This window comes from Antechinus flavipes, chromosome 3 (genome assembly GCF_016432865.1).
Source record: "Antechinus flavipes isolate AdamAnt ecotype Samford, QLD, Australia chromosome 3, AdamAnt_v2, whole genome shotgun sequence".
Classification (NCBI taxonomy): Eukaryota; Metazoa; Chordata; class Mammalia; order Dasyuromorphia; family Dasyuridae; genus Antechinus; species Antechinus flavipes.
The window spans coordinates 301,147,309-301,168,963 of NC_067400.1; the positions used below are offsets into that span (position 1 = coordinate 301,147,309).

The 21,655-nt window shown below is 34.1% G+C and overlaps 1 protein-coding gene across 2 annotated transcripts; it reads left to right on the top strand.

The window, feature by feature from the left end:
- Window positions 1-1,782: 1,782 nt before the first annotated feature.
- C3H3orf85 (chromosome 3 C3orf85 homolog) lies at window positions 1,783-17,460 on the top strand. Of its 2 annotated transcripts, none has more exons than XM_051991203.1 (5): window positions 1,783-1,878; window positions 2,032-2,084; window positions 14,258-14,391; window positions 15,485-15,570; window positions 16,584-17,460. In XM_051991203.1, the coding sequence occupies exons 2-5, from the start codon at window positions 2,036-2,038 to the stop codon at window positions 16,660-16,662; spliced, it is 348 nt and encodes a 115-aa protein (XP_051847163.1). In that variant the 5' UTR covers window positions 1,783-1,878; window positions 2,032-2,035; the 3' UTR covers window positions 16,663-17,460. The 2 variants fall into 2 exon arrangements, with proteins under 2 accessions (XP_051847163.1, XP_051847162.1); XM_051991202.1 differs by having other exon boundaries at window positions 1,793-1,919.
- Window positions 17,461-21,655: the final 4,195 nt, after the last annotated feature.

Sequence of the window (21,655 nt, forward strand, 5' to 3'; positions counted from 1 at the left end):
AAATATATATTCTTGTGAAAACAAAATAATTAGAAAAAGGCAGGTCATGACCAATTTCTTTTAGGTTTTCTCCATAATTTAATTTGAGATATGTTTCATTGTTCCTGGGCACAATGTCTGTACTTCTCGTGGCTACATTAGATCTTACCTCCTGGAAAAAGAATCATCTTTTATGATGATATCATTGTTTTTATGAGATACAAATCCATATTGAAGGATAACTGTGTGAAAGAAGCATAAGAGCAACAACAAAGTCTCTTGCATAATTTTAAATTTATGCTCCAAGATCTTCTAGTTTGTTACTTAATTTAAGAGACTCAGGAGAATATAAGGAGAAGATTATACAGATCTCTTCTTGAATCATGGACTTAATATTAACCATTAATTAATTATTAATTAATTAAACATTTTTCTAGCCACTTAAAATATATTTCTTTAATCACTGGCTTAGATACAAATCACAAATATACCTGTAAAGTTAAGAGGAAAGGTGTCCATATAGTAGCTAAGGTTTACCATCATAATCCAGCATTTACATATGGCATCAGGTGTCAGTATATTAGAATACCATTTAAAGGTTCAACTAATTTCCCAGGGCTCCTAACAACCCATTTTGGGACTCACTCCCCAACTTAAGGACCCAGCTATCCTTGGTCTAAGGGGGCTGGTTTCTTTATGCCTTTGGTTCAATGGTAAAAAGTAAGTTGTTTTATGCTTCTAGGTTATTTTCCTACTGTTTCCAATATAGTGCTACTCACAAAATGGGTACTTGTTGACAGTACATGTTACTAGAAAAATGACTGACAGTATAAAAGAAAATCTAATTTGAAAAAGAAATAAAATAAGGCCAGACTGTTAGAAGATAGGTATTCTAGTGTGGGCTTTTGTGCCCAGTAGATGTGTGACTCTGGGGAAATCACTTCCTTTGGTCTAAGTTTCTTTCCTATAATAAGAGGGAATTAGATTAGATGATATCTAATGTCTTTTCAAATTCTGACGTATTCATAGTATTCCAATAGTGTGATCTGGAAAAAAGATTTAATCATTTCATTTTTCTTAACTTTGCTTTTGAAACAAGCATTGTTTTAAGAACAAAAATGTGCTCAATTTTTATTTCTTATCCTGTGGCTGTTATGAGGGAATATATGTAATAAGACTGAAAGTTACAAATTTTTTACATAGAAGTAAAAGAAGTAAGGAGGGAAGAAAGGAAGGAAGGAAGGAAGGAAGGAAGGAAGGCAAGGAGGGAGGGAGAGAGGGAGGAAAGGAAGAAAGAAGAAAGGAGAGAAGGAAGAAAGGAAGGAAGGAAGAAAGAAAAAAGAAAGAAAGAAGGAAGGAAGAAAGAAAAAAGAAGAAAGAAAGAAAAAAGAAAAAAGAAAGAAAAAAGAAAGAAAGAAAGAAGAAAGAAAGAAAGAAAGAAAGAAAGAAAGAAAGAAAGAAAGAAAGAAAGAAGAAGAAGGAAGGAAGGAAGGAAGGAAGGAAGGAAGGAAGGAAGGAAGAAAGAAAGAAAGAAAGAAAGAAAGAAAGAAAGAAAGAAAGAAAGAAAGAAAGAAAGAAAGAAAGAAAGAAAAAAGAAAGAAGGAAGGAAGGAAGGAAGGAAGGAAGAAGGAAGGAAGGAAGGAAGGAAGGAAGGAAGGAAGGAAGGAAGGAAAGAAAGAAAAAAGAAAGAAGGATTGAAGGAAGTAAGAAAGAAAGAGCAAGCCAGATATACTAATAGTCAGCTGTTACAAGTCCATCTAAAAGTCCAAAGGGTATAAAAGAGACAAGTATATAACACAGCCACCTGAATTGAGGCCCTCTCTTTAGCCTCTCTCAGCATACAGCATTCCCAGATATGCAGCTATACAGTGAATGATTAATAAAACCGAAGACTATATGGTATACTCTCCACTCTGTGTTCAATTCAAAAAAATTTATGTGTAAGTGTATATGTATATGTATGTGTATATATATATATATATATATATATATATATATATATATATATGTATGTAGGTGTATGTATATAAATGTATTTTTCTCCCTATACAGGATCATGGCACATAAGATGATTGAAGTGGCCCTGTGCACAACCCTACTCATAGGTAAGATCTGATTTCCCTTTGATTTTCCAGATGCTTCAACCATCTACCAACTTCCCTTTGTCTTTTAAAGGAAGTGATCATAGTTGAACCTTGCTTCCACAACTATCTCACAGAAAGATATTAGATTTAAAAGTGGAATGACATTTGGTCCAACCTATTCATTTCATAAATGAGAAAACTGAAGCCTGAGAAAATGGGATGACTTACATTAGTTTGCACAGTAATTGATAGGAGCAGGAACTGAGCCTCTGACTCCAAATTCAATTTACATTTTTACTGAACCATAGCTATGTTATGCCCACAGAACACATATCCATAGTGATATTTCAGGTTCTTCTTTCTTTCTTTTTTTTGCTTTTAGGTGGAGGCAGCATAGTAGAATGTAACTGGCTCTGAAATCAGAAGATCTGGGTTCAAATCTTACCTCTAATTCTTACTACTTTTGTGACCTGGATCCGAGTTTCTTCCTCTGTAGAGTGAATAGGTTGTACCAGATGAACTTCTGGCTCTAAACTTATAATTGTTTTTCTTGATTTTTGCCATGGGTTTTATGTTGCTGTTCAGTTGTTTTCAGTCATATCTGAGTTTTGTGACCCCATTTGGGTCATTTCCTTCTCCAGATCATTTTACAGATGAGGAAATTAAGACAAGGATTAAGTGACTCACTCAGCTAGTAAATGTGGTTCTTATGGTTTGATAATATCAAGTTGGTCTTTGATATTTCTTTGTGTCACAGCTTTCTCCCAATACCATTTGTGAAAGGGAAAAAATAGTCTCATTTCTAAGGAAGTATTTATTCTGCATCTCAGGATGCTAAAATGCCTCTTGGAAACTGAATTTAGCTGATTATATGGTGTTATTATCTAAAGACCTCAGAATAGTTTAAAGAGTATGAATTCATTAACCTTTAATATACCTTGTGATGTCTAGGACAGGTATTTTACAGATGAACAAGGAAGATATGTAAAAAGGCCAAGTGATTTGCTGCCAAAACCTAAAAGGAAGTTTCTTGTTCATCTGGGGACTGAATGGATGTCTTTGGAACATAGACTATTGCCCTAATCCTCAAACCATAAGGTCGTTTGCTTTCCTTTGCAGCCAAATCTGAAAATATTTGCAAAGGTGTTTGTTATAGATTTGTACCAGAGTTGAATTTCCGCAATGCAACTATGAATGTTTCCCTTGAAGATACTTAATACATAGTAAATAACTACTGTAAGGTTAGCTCAGGATGCATGAAAGAAAAATATCTACTGCCTGAAGTCCGACGATAAAATAGCATGTGAATATTTATTGTGTACAATGTTTCCATTAGTTGTGAGAACACATTTGGTATTCTGAAATAAACCATCAAAAAAGTCTTGAACACACACATACACACACACACACACACACACACACACACACACACGAAAAAGAGGCTTACTCAGTTTTAGTGAGTTTCTAAGGGCTGAAACCAAGGATTGCAAATCAGACTTGGAGGCTGCATTGTAACTCAGAAATGTTATGTTTTGGCTTGGGCATTGAGCCATGTAGTTTGGTCTTTTATCTTTTATCACTACTGGCGATAAAAAAAAAAATGATTGCATTGCTCCAATAGCATATCTTGTCCACATTTACCCATGAGATCATGGAAGAGTATATCTGGGAAAAAGGAAATGGTTGGTTAAATACTTCACCAGACTTTCTAAAAGATCTGGACTAAATGAACTGAGCTACCTAATCATGATATTTACTTACTCCAGGCTCAGGATGGTTATAAACTCAATTATAATTAGACAACAACTATTACAGATAATGACAATTATAATTAGACAACAACTAATTAGACAACAACAACAAAAACAAATCCTGTACTTGAATGCAATTAAAGAACAAGGAGATAGCCAAGGATTTATTTTTCTTTGCAAATTCCTCCAAATATATTAGCCCAAAGAATAGGAAAAGGATCTCTCTGAGAGATGCACAAAGCACATAAAAGTTGTTACTTGCCCAGGATCACATAGATATTAAGTGTCAGAGGCTGGATTTGAATTCAGGTCTTCTTGACATCTTTACAAAATTCTATCCACTGTGTCACTTTGCATTTAAAAGCTAAAAAGAAGACACCTTTAAATTGCTGGTACATCTGTGAGGATATTACAGGGAAGAAGAGTTTAAATTACTGGTATATCAGTGAGGTCATTGCAGAGATAGAAAAGAAGGATTTCCACATGCCTCAAAACCAAATTTTTTTTATAGATATTACATTCTAAAAGTACCATATTGCAATGGAAGTTATTTGTTTTATAGTCAATTTGATTCAAATTGATTTCAAATTGTAGCTCTACCAATAACTCTCTGTATGATTTGAATAAGTCACTTATTCTCTGGGAATCTCTGGGGTCTCTGGGAAATAAAGGACATTAGATTAGTTGACTTTGAAGACCCTTCCTAATCTAATCCTTTGAACAAATTTGTTTGATATTTTTAAAACTTTATACAACTTACAAATAAGAGAAAGTGAGTGGCAACAAGGATTTCTGGTTTTTGTAAGAATATTTTCTGAATTTATTTATCCATTCTCTCTGAATGTGTTTCTGTTTATTATAAGCAGACAAGAAAAAGAGATGAGTTTGATATGAAGGAGTAAAAATGGATAAATACCCTATTTGGTATAATTTATTACAGCACATTTCTCCAGAGATATCAAATACACTAAAAATAGGAGCATCAGGATCTAGTCCAACCCTGTCTTTTTACACAGTAGGAAATTGAGCTCTACTAACTTTATGTAGCTTGCCCAAGTTAATACATGTATATTAATACATGTATGTAAATAATAGAACTGGGATTCAATTCAAGGCTCTATGATTCCAAATCCAGTATATTTTCTAATTCAGAATAACGAAATAAGAGGGAAAACTTATTTCCCATTTTGAAGAGAATATGGAAGACAAGAATGTTGGAGGGATTTTCTCCAAAATTAAATTAATAGGCATAAAACCTAAACCATTTTTCTTCTGTGATCACAGATGTAATCTATTTAGTTTGATGATTCTGGACTATAAAATCAAAGGGCAGTTAAGTGGCCCCATAGTGCATATAGCAGTAGGCCTGGAGTCTAGAAGACTCATCTTCCTGAATTCAAATCTGGCTTCAGACATTTACTAGCTGTGCGACCCTGAGTAAGTCTCTTAACTCTGTTTGCCTCAGTTTCCTCATCTATAAAATAAGCTAGAGAAGGAAATAGAAAACCATTGCAGTGCCTTTGCCATGATAATCTCAAATGTGGGGTCATGAAAGTAGGACAATTAAAAAATGACTGAACATCATCATCATCATCATCATCATCATCATCATCATCATTGAATCAAAGATTTTAAAGCCAGAGTTTCAGAAACCCATATGAGACCTTCTGAAGATTTATCAAAGAACTAGTTTTCCCACAGTCAGAAAGGCAGGTAGCCCTTTCTTCATCATTTCAGTTTCGAAGGCTTTTGTATTGCTCTATGAAGAATTGGATGAAGATTGGGGAAGGTAAGTTTAATACTAGATATATTCATGAAATAAGTAGAACACAAGTGAGATTTAAGTTATTGCCTAAGGGAAAAGACAAAATGGTGGAGTGTAAAGAACACTAGAATTTATACCTGAAGACTTGTGTTCAAATCCTAGTTCTATAACCTGTGTAATTTTTTTTCTTCTTTTTTGGAGGTAATTAGGGTTAAGTGACTTGTTGAGGATCACATAACTAGTAAGTGTTTGAGGCCAGATTTAAATTCCTGATTCCAGGGCTGTTGTTTTATCCACTATGCCATCTAGTTGTCCCAACCTGAGTGATTTTAAGAAAATCACTTCTCTGAATTTCAGTTTCCTTGTTTGTAAAATGAAGGTTGTGGAGATAAAACTAGATATTCTCAAAGTTTCTTTCTAAGCTAAAATTCAGTAAAATGAAGTGAGGGATGAAATATCATTGGAGGGGTCAGAGCCAGGGAATTAGCAAGGCTGACTAGACAACTGCTGTCAAATTCAAATAGATTTGGGTTTGACAACTAATCCTTACAAAAGAATCCCTGAAGACCCCATATTTACTTAGTTGCAAAATGTAATGTTATCAATATTTTATTGCATTTTTACTTTGTTAAATATTTTTCCATTATATTTTAATCTGGTTCTGGCTGTACTTGGGAGTGTTATGAGCTACATTCTAATTGTGGACCATGTGTTTGACATCGTTGGTCTAGACAATGCAATAAAATAATCTTTGTATAGCACTGCTATCTTTTAAGTATAACCTTGAATATAATATATTCCATCTTAGTAGGATACTCATAAAATCAACCAAATCAATTTCATACTTTAAGGGAAATCTATAGCCTAAGATCCTAAGTCAACAAAACAGATTTGGTAAATTGTGCCTGCTTGAATAATTGCTCCTAGATAAATCTATCTAAAAATTTATTGAGATTTATTGAGAAATAGCTGTAACACAATGGACCCCAGAATATTGATTCCAGTTCTTGACTCTAGCTCTGTCACTCTGAACAAGTCATTCCACCTACTTATCTAAGTCACTGATGGCTTGCTATTTGCTCTGGGAAAAGAGATTTTCACACTGAAAGCTCTCTACTGAAATTAGAGAGATCCTTCAGGGATACACGTACAATTTATTAGGCAAATATACAGTAGAAGATAATGTCTCCAAAAATCCATAGTCCATGACCTCTCAGCATATGTGTTCCATATTTCATATACCAGGGATGTGCCAGCAATGATTGGAACCACTACAATGATGTATTTAGAGATGTCAATATTGAATTCTTAAAGGCTGTTCCAGTCCTAAGGGTTCCTATAAAGTTGAAAAGACTGCAGTCCATGAATGGACTGTACAATTGTCATACAGCAGAGATCAACTTATGAAAATATGTAGAAGCTTATTTTGGGGTTAAAAAAGGAGTGGTAAATGTTTCATTGTCTTTTAGAAACACTATCTGATAGGGTAAAAAGGAACTGGGAGCTGTGTCATTCGAAGGTGCCATCATCATATGAAATAGTCTATGTAAAGCTCTTTGCTAACCTCAAAATGCTATACAAGTGTTATTTATTATCATCAAAATCATGGATCCTTGAGTAAATAAAGTTATAGAAAAAGGAATTTTCTTCCTTCTTTCTGGGTCCTTCTTCCCTTTCTTCCTTCCTTCCTTCCTTCCTTCCTTCCTTCCTTCCTTCCTTCCTTCCTTCCTTTCTTCCTTTCTTCCTTCTTTCCTTCCTTCCCTCCTTCCCTTCTTCCCTCCCTCCCTATCTCTCTTTCTCCTGTAACCCCCCATCAACTTTGGGTTGAAAACTGCTCTCTTCCAATATAGAGTGAAAATACACTAAAAATAGGAGCATCAGGATCTAGTCCAACCCTGTCTTTTTACACAGTAGGAAATTGAGCTCTACTAACTTTATGTAGCTTGCCCAAGTTAATACATGTATATTAATACATGTATGTAAATAATAGAACTGGGATTCAATTCAAGGCTCTATGATTCCAAATCCAGTATATTTTCTAATTCAGAATAACGAAATAAGAGGGAAAACTTATTTCCCATTTTGAAGAGAATATGGAAGACAAGAATGTTGGAGGGATTTTCTCCAAAATTAAATTAATAGGCATAAAACCTAAACCATTTTTCTTCTGTGATCACAGATGTAATCTATTTAGTTTGATGATTCTGGACTATAAAATCAAAGGGCAGTTAAGTGGCCCCATAGTGCATATAGCAGTAGGCCTGGAGTCTAGAAGACTCATCTTCCTGAATTCAAATCTGGCTTCAGACATTTACTAGCTGTGCGACCCTGAGTAAGTCTCTTAACTCTGTTTGCCTCAGTTTCCTCATCTATAAAATAAGCTAGAGAAGGAAATAGAAAACCATTGCAGTGCCTTTGCCATGATAATCTCAAATGTGGGGTCATGAAAGTAGGACAATTAAAAAATGACTGAACATCATCATCATCATCATCATCATCATCATCATTGAATCAAAGATTTTAAAGCCAGAGTTTCAGAAACCCATATGAGACCTTCTGAAGATTTATCAAAGAACTAGTTTTCCCACAGTCAGAAAGGCAGGTAGCCCTTTCTTCATCATTTCAGTTTCGAAGGCTTTTGTATTGCTCTATGAAGAGAATTGGATGAAGATTGGGGAAGGTAAGTTTAATACTAGATATATTCATGAAATAAGTAGAACACAAGTGAGATTTAAGTTATTGCCTAAGGGAAAAGACAAAATGGTGGAGTGTAAAGAACACTAGAATTTATACCTGAAGACTTGTGTTCAAATCCTAGTTCTATAACCTGTGTAATTTTTTTTCTTCTTTTTTGGAGGTAATTAGGGTTAAGTGACTTGTTGAGGATCACATAACTAGTAAGTGTTTGAGGCCAGATTTAAATTCCTGATTCCAGGGCTGTTGTTTTATCCACTATGCCATCTAGTTGTCCCAACCTGAGTGATTTTAAGAAAATCACTTCTCTGAATTTCAGTTTCCTTGTTTGTAAAATGAAGGTTGTGGAGATAAAACTAGATATTCTCAAAGTTTCTTTCTAGGCTAAAATTCAGTAAAATGAAGTAAGGGATGAAATATCATTGGAGGGGTCAGAGCCAGGGAATTAGCAAGGCTGACTAGACAACTGCTGTCAAATTCAAATAGATTTGGGTTTGACAACTAATCCTTACAAAAGAATCCCTGAAGACCCCATATTTACTTAGTTGCAAAATGTAATGTTATCAATATTTTATTGCATTTTTACTTTGTTAAATATTTTTCCATTATATTTTAATCTGGTTCTGGCTGTACTTGGGAGTGTTATGAGCCACATTCTAATTGTGGACCATGTGTTTGACATCTTTGGTCTAGACAATGCAATAAAATAATCTTTGTATAGCACTGCTATCTTTTAAGTATAACCTTGAATATAATATATTCCATCTTAGTAGGATACTCATAAAATCAACCAAATCAATTTCATACTTTAAGGGAAATCTATAGCCTAAGATCCTAAGTCAACAAAACAGATTTGGTAAATTGTGCCTGCTTGAATAATTGCTCCTAGATAAATCTATCTAAAAATTTATTGAGATTTATTGAGAAATAGCTGTAACACAATGGACCCCAGAATATTGATTCCAGTTCCTGACTCTAGCTCTGTCACTCTGAACAAGTCATTCCACCTACTTATCTAAGTCACTGATGGCTTGCTATTTGCTCTGGGAAAAGAGATTTTCACACTGAAAGCTCTCTACTGAAATTAGAGAGATCCTTCAGGGATACACGTACAATTTATTAGGCAAATATACAGTAGAAGATAATGTCTCCAAAAATCCCTAGTCCATGACCTCTCAGCATATGTGTTCCATATTTCATATACCAGGGATGTGCCAGCAATGATTGGAACCACTACAATGATGTATTTAGAGATGTCAATATTGAATTCTTAAAGGCTGTTCCAGTCCTAAGGGTTCCTATAAAGTTGAAAAGACTGCAGTCCATGAATGGACTGTACAATTGTCATACAGCAGAGATCAACTTATGAAAATATGTAGAAGCTTATTTTGGGGTTAAAAAAGGAGTGGTAAATGTTTCATTGCCTTTTAGAAACACTATCTGATAGGGTAAAAAGGAATTGGGAGCTGTGCCATTCGAAGGTGCCATCATCATATGAAATAGTCTATGTAAAGCTCTTTGCTAACCTCAAAATGCTATACAAGTGTTATTTATTATCATCAAAATCATGGATCCTTGAGTAAATAAAGTTATAGAAAAAGGAATTTTCTTCCTTCTTTCTGGGTCCTTCTTCCCTTTCTTTCCTTCCTTCCTTCCTTCCTTCCTTCCTTCCTTCCTTCCTTCCTTCCTTCCTTCCTTTCTTCCTTTCTTCCTTCTTTCCTTCCTTCCCTCCTTCCCTTCTTCCCTCCCTCCCTATCTCTCTTTCTCCTGTAACCCCCCATCAACTTTGGGTTGAAAACTGCTCTCTTCCAATATAGAGTGAAAATGCATAACAAGTTATATAGTCTTAAAGAGTTATCTATGCCACTGAGAAATTAACTACTTTATAGAGCATATAGAGGGTAACATAGTCAATATATTTTGGAGGCAGCACTTGAATTCAGTTTTTCCTCCCAGTCTGATTCTACAGCCATTATATCATGATGTTTTTTCTCTACTTTTTACATCCCTCCCATACTCCATTATTTTTTCCTCTTCTGCTTCTTGCTATTTTCCTTAATCTCTTGTAACTTTCTAGTTTTGATTTATCTTAAACATTTTTCAGTTTAAATTTAAATTTTAATATTTAATTTAAACATTTTTAAACATTTAAAAAATATTAACCCTATGGACATTCATAAATCCCACCTCCCTTTGACTTCTCTGTAGTAAGAATGTTTCCCTTTATGATACAGGAATATTTATATAGGAATAGTCCTTGTTTACTTTTAAAAATTTTTTTCTGATACATTATGAATTTATTTTATCAGATTTTCCCTCTTTAATTCTAATTCGTTCACTTTAGCTTCGACTAGTGATCTCAAGAATTACATACATACATATATGTATTACATGTATTCCTGCATACATAGAATTACATATGAAATGAATGAAATTACATTATACAGAGTTTGATTGTAAAAACATTTAAAAACATGTGATTAGTTAAGAATGAACATATTGGACTTTATAGAAAGACTTTACATTTTACTTGGTGTTGTTAGCCATGACTAAAGATTTTCCATCTAGATAGTGAACCTTAAGAGACTACTATTGAATTATGGAAAATATTTCCCTTCCAGACCCATGATGAAAAATTCTATCCATCAGAGTGCTGATTGAAGCATACTTGTTTTACTTTATTGTTTTGTGTGTGTGTATAATTTCTTTTGTAATATGACTAATATCGAAATGTGTTTTATATAACTTAATATGTATAATTAATATCATACTGCTTAACATTTTATTAGGTGGGCACAAGGGAGAGAATTTGAAGCTCAAAATTGTTTTAAATGCAAAAAAGAAAGAAAATATTCCCTTTTCTGATCATTATATTTTCTATTAGAATGAGGAATTGTAAAGAGTTCTGCCAGTGATCTCAGGAATCAATGTGGGTCTCTGTTTTAGGGTGTATGGGACTGGGAGTGGGAAGGAAGGGAATGGTATGTGCACATGTTTTGGGTAGAAAGATGTGGTAGGAAAAAAATTATTAAAACAAGTAAAAGTAAAATTAAATAAACTCAGATAATACTAACTTATGTTTACTTTTCAAAGTAACCAGTAAGTGTCAAAGTCCTAAAGTTAAACATTCACTTACAAACTAACAAACGATTTAGTATGAAAATACATAGCCTCTTCTCTACTTCGATGCTCTTCTCCTTTTCTATTCTGGTTTTTTTCCCTCCTTTGGTCTCCTTTTTGTCTTTCTAAAATCCTGTACCAGCTCATATGTAGTCAGTTCAGTGAAACAGTAGACAGAAAACTGGGCCTGAAGTCAGAAAGATCCAAGTTCAAAGAAGACCTTGGACACTTACTAGTTATATGACTATAAGCAATTTGCATAAGTGTCCTGAAACAGGACCAAAATGTCCTAAAACAGGAAGAATAATAGTACTTGCCTCTCGTGGTCATTGTAGGATCAAATGAAATAATATTTTAAAGTACTCAGTATGGTGTTTGGTACATAGTAGCTGCTTAATAAATGCTTTCCCTCTTTACTTCCCCACATTGAGCTCAGCTAGATAAGTTCAGAAGCTCATTAATACTACCCAGGGTGTTTGTTATAAGCTTCCCTTGCAAATGTATGTTTTACAAAATTCGAAGATCAAATAAATGTGTTTACATGTCAAAGGTAAAATAAAATGGAGCTCATTCCAAGTTTGAGACAAATCATGATGCTGCTTATTGGTGATCATGTTTCATCATTAGACTAAATCTCTCACTTAATCTGGGCAGATTGGTGGCACAGTGAATAGACTACTGTACCTGGAGTCGGGAAGTTGTGAGTTCAAATGTGGCCTCAGACATCTACTAGTTATGTAACTCTGGGTAACATACTTAACCCTGTTGGCCTCTATTAAATGAATTGGAGGAGGAAATGGTAAAACATTCCATTATCTTTACCAAGAAAATCCCAAAGGGGTCACAAAGAGTCTGACATGACTGAAATAACTGAACAAATCACATAAACTTACCCCTAATAATAGAAAGACAAAATAGGGACTGAAGCTATGATCTTATTAATGTGGGGGCCTTCTTCCACTAATTCAGGTTAGCATCTCTGCAATTTATGGTACTGAGAACTTTTAGAACACTGGAATGTTAAATTACTTATCTAGACTTACACAGACAATATGTGTCAGAGGCAAAATTTCAACCCATGTCATCTATTCAGGGAACTTCTCTCTACCTACCACACCATACTTCTTCTTTTTAAAAGAAAGATAGTGAATGAATTTCCTTCCATATCCAAAAATATATCTTCCATGATTCTTTTTTATTACAATATTGTGTGTGTATGTTTAGTGTGTGTATACCATTGCTTATATTTGTGTTTACACTCTCTTTCTCTCCCTATATATATATGTGTGTGTATGTGTGTGTGTGTATAACACATAAGTTGGTCCTTCAGAGCTCAGGACTTAATAACAGAAAAAGGACAAATAATATGTTTAACTATAAATATTTAAGTCAAAGTAATCTTTTTATGAGGTACAAATAAGTTCCTTGGGTAAGGCAATTGGGAGCAATATCATCAGATAAAGAATAATTGGCCACTCCTTTAGATGGTACTTAAAAACATTATAAAAATGCTAGCTATTATTATCTTGTTATTTGGACCTGACAACAACCCAGGGAGGTAATTACCCATTATTTCTCCCATTTTACAATGGAAGAAAATGTGGCAGATAGGGATCTAGTGCTTGCCTAAAGTCGTATAACTACTAAGATTCTGACATTCACATTTGACCATGTACAACAATTCTATCATCTTGCTTTGTGAATGAGAAAGGGGGAAGGAAGAAAAAAAATCAAACTTTCAGGGTTCCCCCTTTAGGAACCTTCCTTTCCACTTACTTCCTATATGAGATTCACTGTTTATTTCCATAATCTAAGTAGTTTCTTCTGCTTTCCTTTTCCTGTAGTCACATCCAGTATTTCTCTTTGATTTGCTCTTTTCCTTCTCCCTAGATAAGGCAATCTTTTATGTCTTCTGGGGATTCCAATAAAACTAAAGTAAGAGAAACAGGCAGGAAAGGCTGGACATGAAGCATAGTATTCTCCAATCCTCTGTTTCCATTTTATAATTCTGCAACATATTAACACTTTTAATTTTGATATCAAATATTATTTTAAATACACAAATATAAAGGAAACCTCAAAAAATGAAATAATTTTGAAAAAATCATACTAAACAAATCTTTATTATCATATGCTTTAGAAGTGAAAGGGAGGAACAACATCCCATTGGCCAGATGAGGAAACAGACCAAAAGAAAGAAAAAGACTTTTCTAAAGACTCATTGGAAAACTGTTACTAGATCATTAACAGAGCTGAGATTTTAACTCAGTTCCTCTGATTCTAAGTCCTATGTTTCCTACCACAGGATAATAGTATTACAAATATGGTGTCCAATCTAAGAGGATCCTGGTAGAATGTAGCCGATTCAGATGATTCATATGGTCTTTGAACATCCAGAAATCCTATAAGCCAATAGTTTTTAATGTGTCACCTGAAGACCCTGAAGTTCTCTAAGACCCATTCAGGGTGTCGCAGAAGTCAAAACTATATTCATAAAAACACTGAAATGTTTTAATTTCTAATACAGTACATATCAATAGATATCATCTATATAAACAAAAATTCTTTGTCAGGACCTTGATAATTTTAAAGAATGTGAAAGGATTCTGAGAACAAAATGTTTGAGGGCCACTACTATAAACTACACAGTAGAAAATAAAACAAATCAAAACTAAATAGTGAAAAAACTAATGACTTTTTCCCCTCCAAGCACTTAACACCAATTAGGACAGAAAGAAACTAGTGTCAATACTGACATTGGCACTAACACATCAATTATAGATGAGTTGTAAAACATAAAGAGATGTTAGAATCTCAAAGAGTCTTTTGATATTAGATATATACTTGTATTGTTTCCATTGCAGGTGTGATGGGAGCTCCATTTTTGTCTGATGATTCAGCAAATCAATTATTACGACTTAAAAGACAAATATATTCACAGGATTACTGGGACCCAAATCACAGTCAGAATGCAGGGGGATATACTCTGGCTGAACAGGTAATCTGCATTTGAAGCACAGTATAGGGATATGCTGGTAAAAGTTTAATAACCAGGTTCTCTTGGGAAAAAAATGCATGTCTATACATTTTTTAAGTTTAATTTGCAATATCTATACTTTCTCAATTCTAGACAATTAAATAATAAATCAATGCTCAATTTTTAACAATTATTTATTTCCTTCATTTAAGTTAGAGGGAAATTTAAATTCAATTCAATTAAACAATTCTTTAATTCCGACATATACCAGGTACATACCAAAGTCTCCCACTGCATCCAGGATCATCTCCACTTGCCTGATCTGTGTCTTGCCATGGACCCAAGTAGCTCCAGTGGAGAAAGTGAGGCTGGTGATTTTGCAAAGCCTCTCTCACTTAAATCCAATTCTACTGTATGTCATGGTATCACCTTACTGATGTCATAGTTGTCTTTGAGAATGAAGTACAAACAACAGCCTGACCATAGTTAAGTCAATTAAGTTTTCTGAGCTCAAACAACTCTCTAGGATTTATCTAGCCCATTATAAATAGTTTATAATCTGTGTTGTTGGAAGAAATTCCCCTACCCACACATGATCCTCAATAAATATAAATAAGCAATGACCCTCAATATAATAACAGTACTTGACAGCTCAACTGTAGAAGAGTTTGAAACATGAAAGGTAAACATAGCATGGCAAATGAGAAAGGATGATTTTAGGAGGCACCAGGAGGTAGTAAAAAGAATGTTAAATTTGTAGTATGAAAACCTTCCAAGCCTGTTGGCTAATAATAATTGCAAGTATTTATATACCTCTTAAAGGTTTACAAAACATTTAATATGATCATTCATAGGAGGTAAGTGTTATTATTCTTGCCATTTTATGAATGAGAAAACTAAGTCCCAGAGAGGTTGATTCTTAGAACTTGTTCATACTTATTCAAAGCCTTCCTCATCTATAAAAAGAAAAGTATTGGATTAGATGACTTTTAAATTCTTTTCTACATCTAAATCTATGATATCATAATGGCTTGGGTTTTTTTCTTGAGATGAATCATTGGTTTAATCTCATGTGTAAAATGAGGTTGATTGCTTTTCTTTTTCTCTGTCATAGGCCAGTGAATCATGGACTGCTTTGAGAACAACAGCCCAGTATTACATGGACCTGGGATCTTTTGTCTTTGATCCATCAACTGCCCAGTAAGATTGCTTTGTCCTACTAAATTAAGAAAATGAAAATGGCAGGAATTAAAATGAAACATTACAAAAAATTAGGCTTTTATAAGGAGAGATGTAAATGCAACATTTCCAGAGTACAAATATCCTCTATGTTCCTTAGTTTTATTTTCTTTTGTTTTGAAAGAAGAGAGTTCCTTCATTTAAGTTAGAGGGAAATTTAAATTCAATTCAACTAAACAATTATTTAATTAAACAATTAAGTAAGAATTCAATTAAAATTCAATGAGCATTTACACCACCTACTTTGTTTTGGGAACTAGGGATATAAATACAGACAAAAGCGAAAACCTGTCATCAAGTTGCTTTTATTCTAGAAGGACTAAGATAGGAAGTACAGCACAGGCATTTCTGGAAATGTAAATTATACTTTTAACTCACCCTGATCAAGCCTGGGACGCCTCATAGCTAAGGGAATTCTGGGGAGAAACAACCTCAACAGACTAGCTCCTCTCCCCCTTGTTCTGTGGCCAAGCTTTTGGAGTAGAGTTCAAAGGTATATTATACAAAATAGATAGAAAGTAAATTCTGGGAGGGGGAAGAATAGCAATATCTGGGAAAAATTAAAAATACTGCCTGTAGAAGGTGGCATATGTACTGTTTGTCTCCTCCATATTATTTCTTTAATATTTTTTATTATATTTAATATTTTTTCTAAATTAGTCATAGAGCTTCAAAAATCATTGGGTCCTCATTCTCTCTTCACATAGGACTATTAATAAATCAGAGGTTCATAGCTGGAAGAGATTTCAGGGCTAGTCTAACCCAACCCTCTCCTTTTATAGATATTTAGAGAAACAAACTGAGCTACTTGATGTCACAAAGCTACTGAGTATGGATGGGAATTTGTCGATTTTCAAAAGGCCTCCAAAGAAAGATTCCATGATCTCATTCCCTCACCTTATTCTCCTTTTCCTTGGTCAAATTTTCCCTGGCTTCAGTGAGTTTTAAAGCATCATCTACTTTTCCTTTCCTAGGGACCACATGAAGTCTTACATGGATATGTTACAACAGTCTGGAGCTCATCTTCAGCAGGAAGTGAACAAACAGAACTGAGGATCTGGAAGAAATACCAACCATGACAAGATCCACTGCTTTTCAGATATCATACCATCAGCTACTTACTATTTCTATATTTCACATTCCATCCCTTAGATGAGTCTTAAATGATGAATTTTGAGAAAGTGCATAATGTGTTATATTTTATATTGTTAGCCATCTATGGCTGTAAAAACATGTGAAGAAGAGATCATAAGATCTTAGATTTGAGCTGGAATGGACTTCAGAAGTCATCAAATCCAACCTAACTCATTTAAACTGAAGTACAGGAAAGTTGAATGACTTGCTTAGGATCACACAATTAGTATGTGGATGAGATAAAATTTGAACCCAGGTCTTTTTGACTGTAGTTCCTTTATTTTATCCACCATCTTTCATAAGAGTTATGGGAAATATGGGCAGAGGAATAAGAGAAGGTTTCATCTAAGCAATAGCATCTGAGTTGGCCCTTAGAAGAATTCCAACAGGTAGATATGAGGGACAGAGGGAGAGAAGTCCATTTCAAGTATGGGAAATAGGATAATTAAAATTAATATTAATACTATAAAATCTTTTTCTTCATAAGCTGATAGTAACTTGGAAGAGACCAATTTTAGGATAATATAGCTTGTAGAATTATGCTCCAGTAATATATTCCTTTTTTCATTCATTCTACTATATAGCAAAGAGTAGACAGTCTATTAAAAGACATACTGTGAAATTATAAGGCTGATTTTTTTTGCTTGGTTTTACTCAAGCATCTTACTTATCATACTGTGATTCAATAAATAATAAATTTCGTATCTATTAAAGAAATGTTTATTATTCCTTGAAACATATTCTCATGAGGAAATATTTTAAATCTTAAAGCATAGCAAAAGCCACTAAACCCATGAGAGGAAATTTGTGCTTCAAACCAAAGGGTAGCTAAGCAAGACATATTATAGCTGATTGACAAGTAAACCCCAGTAAATCACATATTGTTCATTCATTCAGTTGTGTTCCACTCTCCAAGACACTATGGACATAGGTCCATCTATCCTCCACTATCTCCTGAAGTCTGTGTTTGTTTGTTCATGTTTGTTGTTTCCATGACAATATCCATCTCATTCTCTGCTGTCTTTCTCCTTTTGCCTTCAATCTTTTCCACAAACATACCTGATATGAAAAAAAATCAAGTGGTAAATTAAATGTTACCAACAACTAGCTATATTGAAAATTTTCCTTCCTGATTATGCTTCTGATTCTACTTCTGACTTGCTTGTTGACTGCGTTTTCATCCTAGCACTTCCTTCAAGAATTGTGGGGTATCTCAACTTGAAAAATATCTCCAAATAGACTTATTTCTCTTATGAGAGAGTTCCTTCTAGGGGCCTCTATTCCAGAAAATACTTCAGAGAATCAGAACTGAATTCTTTGTCCAAATTCAGATCCCTTCACATAAAGCTATTCTGAGTACAAAACTATACAAAAGAAAATGATTTCAAATTTTCCCTTGCCAACAATATTAATGAGATAGCTGATAAGCAGTAAAGGAGGAAATATTCAAATAATCTTATTTGTTATATTTCCTATATGGCTAGAGGGACCAAAAAGATTAAAAGGGGAGACAACTGGCCCAATGACTTTTACCCACTTTACCCCATCTTTAGTGTCAGTATTAGAACCTTGAAATAGAACTCAGAATATTCAGATTCTTAGTCTTTAACTTCTGCTCTTTTTAAGGCCACATTTCCAAAGATACTCTTCAGAGCCAACTCATTATAATTTAAATTGAAATAACTACATGGATGGAAGCTACTGTACATATAGAATAAATTAAAAAGCAAGGTGTTTATTTTCAAGTGTTTATTTTACTATTCCATTTATTTTCCTTGGATTGATCTAACATATCTGACAATTGAGGTAGGCAGAGAATGTATATCTCAAACTATTATCTTCAACGACAATGACAGGCTGAATGAATTTTACTCAAAGCAATTTAGTACTGACTGGTTAAATATACAAACCACCCATCTGAATAGAAGATATTGCCAAGATCACTCAAATTAGGAACAAAAAATAAATGTTTGGAGATTCCATCACAAATTGGAACTGTCTTGGCAGGCAGTTCAAATGTAAAAACGTAATAAATTATCTAAATTTGAAATATGTTACTCCATCAATCACAATAACAAAAAGGCACTTGCATTATCTACATCTGATCAGAATCTTGGAAAACAAGCTAATTATTTTTCTGCAGGCTTTTGATGGAGTATAGAGGGAGAAATATAGTATTTATCTTCTGTCCCTACAAAATCTCACTTAAAACACAAAGGTGTTTTAATGATTTTTAGCTGTACAACTATGGTAAGCATAAGAAAATTCATTAGACTTTTACTCTGATTTAAAGTTTGGATGCTATACTTGCAAAATTGGACATTTTCACCTAGAACAACTATTTGAATATATTTCCCTGTGTTCTAAAAGAAATGTTTACCTTTCCATCCATTTTTTTTCTTCATAAAATATCCTGGTGCTATTCTTTCCAAAACAAGAAAGATGGCTGATGGTACTTAGTGAATGAAGAATTCTCCCCTCTGACCCTGGTCAACAATATTGGCAGAACAATACATAAATAGAAATCTAGTCACCAGAGATGTCAATAACTTTTTATTTGCAAATCTTTTTTTTAAATACAAGGAAAAGAAAACATAATCCAAGTTTTAAACATTAAAAGGTTCACTCAATTTAAAATACTAGTAATCCCCTGGCATTCATTGGCACTGTATATTTTGTAAAATATTGAAGCAATATTTACATACTTTATTATGGGATACCAGGGCTGAAAGGGACTTTAATCTAAACCTTCTTCTTTTAGAGATGAGAAAACAGAGGCATAGAGACAGATGACGTCATTGCCCGCAATCAAACAAGCCATGATTACTGAAATCAAGGTTCACATCAAGGTTTTTCTGGATCCAGATTCACAGATCTTTTCACTGATCCATATGCTTGCCCTATTCCAAATCACTGGCTCCTTTAGACTTTTCAGAAATTTTTCATACATGTTTTTACACCACACTGGCTCTTGATGCTCAGAGTCATCCTATGAGATGTACAATATGAGAACTAAGAACTTTCCAAGTGATTTGTTTAGTAATTGGCAAAAGTGGAATTAGAATTCTAACTCCCAGTCCTAATCAACATGGTTGCAGTAGTCACAGTCACATCTTTTGTTGTTTTTTGGAGTTTTCTGGTGGCAGTCTGTTTCACGGAGAGTACCTGAAGGTTTTGTAGGGAACCTTCTCAGAATCCCCACTAGATGTCTCCATTTGGGTACTTACTCCTAAGGGAGACAGAATTAAGGGCGTGAAAATTCCCACCAGATACTGGAAGCTCCATCAAACTCACACAAACTTCTTTTTCTTATTCCTTATCCCACATCTTTCCCAGTCTCATCAGGAGAGCTCCATCTCCTGGGTCCTGCCTAGATACCAATACTCCTCTCCTCCCAAGCTGAGCTTTTGTGATATCCAGCTTCCTAAAACCTGTTCTTGTTACCATATCCTGGTTTAGCCATCTAGGTTAACTCCCCTAGCAAGTTTCTCTGCTAAGTTGGTACCTCCACTGCATGTTCTACTGGCTTCCTTTACCCACTGTCTTTTACCAGACTTGTCTGTCATGCCCTCAGAATCTGACTACTGTGTCTTTTAAGGAGATGATTAATTAATCTGAACTAATATTCTAATATGAGAAATATAAAGAAAATCCTTTAGGGCATGTCTTCCCCTTCAGTCCTTCCTAATTTTCTACTCCCTTTTAAGTAGGATATGTCTATTTTAAGAATAGTCTTCTTAATGGAATAGTCCTAAATGCCCGACTCAAGGAAGAACAATGATGGTGAGCATTTATAGCTGGTTAGGAGGTCAGGATTGGTTACAGAAAGTCAATAAAGGACATATTTTAGGGGGAGGAGGGACTTCGTAATACTTATTAAATCACACTGTGTAATTGTCGGGGTGCAACTTTTCTTGACTCTAATCCCTCTGTTTTATGAAATTTCCCTTGGAGTCAATATATATTACCTTGATTCTATTTGTTCCTAACCTTGGGGGTAGACATCCCCCAGCTTATCAATGGGTTTGAGGCCTTACTTAAATTGTCTGCTAAGATGGTTCACTCCACTGTGCATCTACAGTTTCTTGGATCCACAGGTAAGATTTAGGAAACAGGTAAACACCAAAAGTGAAGGAATAATCCTAAAAAAGTCATAGCAAGCTCTCATATCAGAGGTGCTAATTCTTCCTGAATACCCCATATAGCTCATGTACTAAAGTATATTGGGTACTCACTATATATTATATATGCTATGCTATATTATATATATAAGTACCATATTAGCATATAAATGCATATTATAAATACATATACTACATAAATATAAATATGTGTGTATATGTATATGCATGTGGTACATATGTATATGTATATCAATATATATCATCACTTCAAATGAGGAAAATGAAACTCAGAAATATTAAGTGAATGACCAAATTTATATAGGTAACCAGTAAAATAGAGAGTACTCAAACCATGGTCCTTTCACTTTCAAACCAACATTCTTTACCATAAACTGGTACCTCCTGCCTTTATACTGTGTTTTAAAATTTGTAAAGCACTTCAAAAGAATCATCTTATTTGATCCTCACAATAACCTTGTGATCCTAATCATATCTATAACCATAACTATAGGTATCATTATTATTCCCATTTTACTAAGATAGAAAAGTTAAATGGCTTGCACAGGGTCACACCGATAGTCTTAGGAAGAGCTTGAATTCAGGTCTTCTTGACTCCAACTCTAGCACTCTATCCACTATGCCATCTACCTAACATTTATGAAGCATTTTGTTCGTAGAAGTAGGTAACATAAATATTATTTTTCCTGTTTTTCAGGTGAATAAACTGAGGCTCAAACAGGTTAAGGAACACATAGAGCTAATATCAGAAGCACAGAGGAATTAGAGCT

What these genes read in the sequence shown, in the direction of transcription:
- C3H3orf85 (XM_051991202.1), top strand. Translation starts at nt 1,852, where the DNA reads ATGATTAATAAAACCGAAGACTATATGGTATACTCTCCACTCTGTGTT. An exon ending in GATATACTCTGGCTGAACAG is followed by an intron (nt 14,392 to 15,484) that starts GTAATCTGCATT and finishes TCTCTGTCATAG; the next exon opens with GCCAGTGAATCATGGACTGC. An exon ending in TTTGATCCATCAACTGCCCA is followed by an intron (nt 15,571 to 16,583) that starts GTAAGATTGCTT and finishes TTCCTTTCCTAG; the next exon opens with GGACCACATGAAGTCTTACA.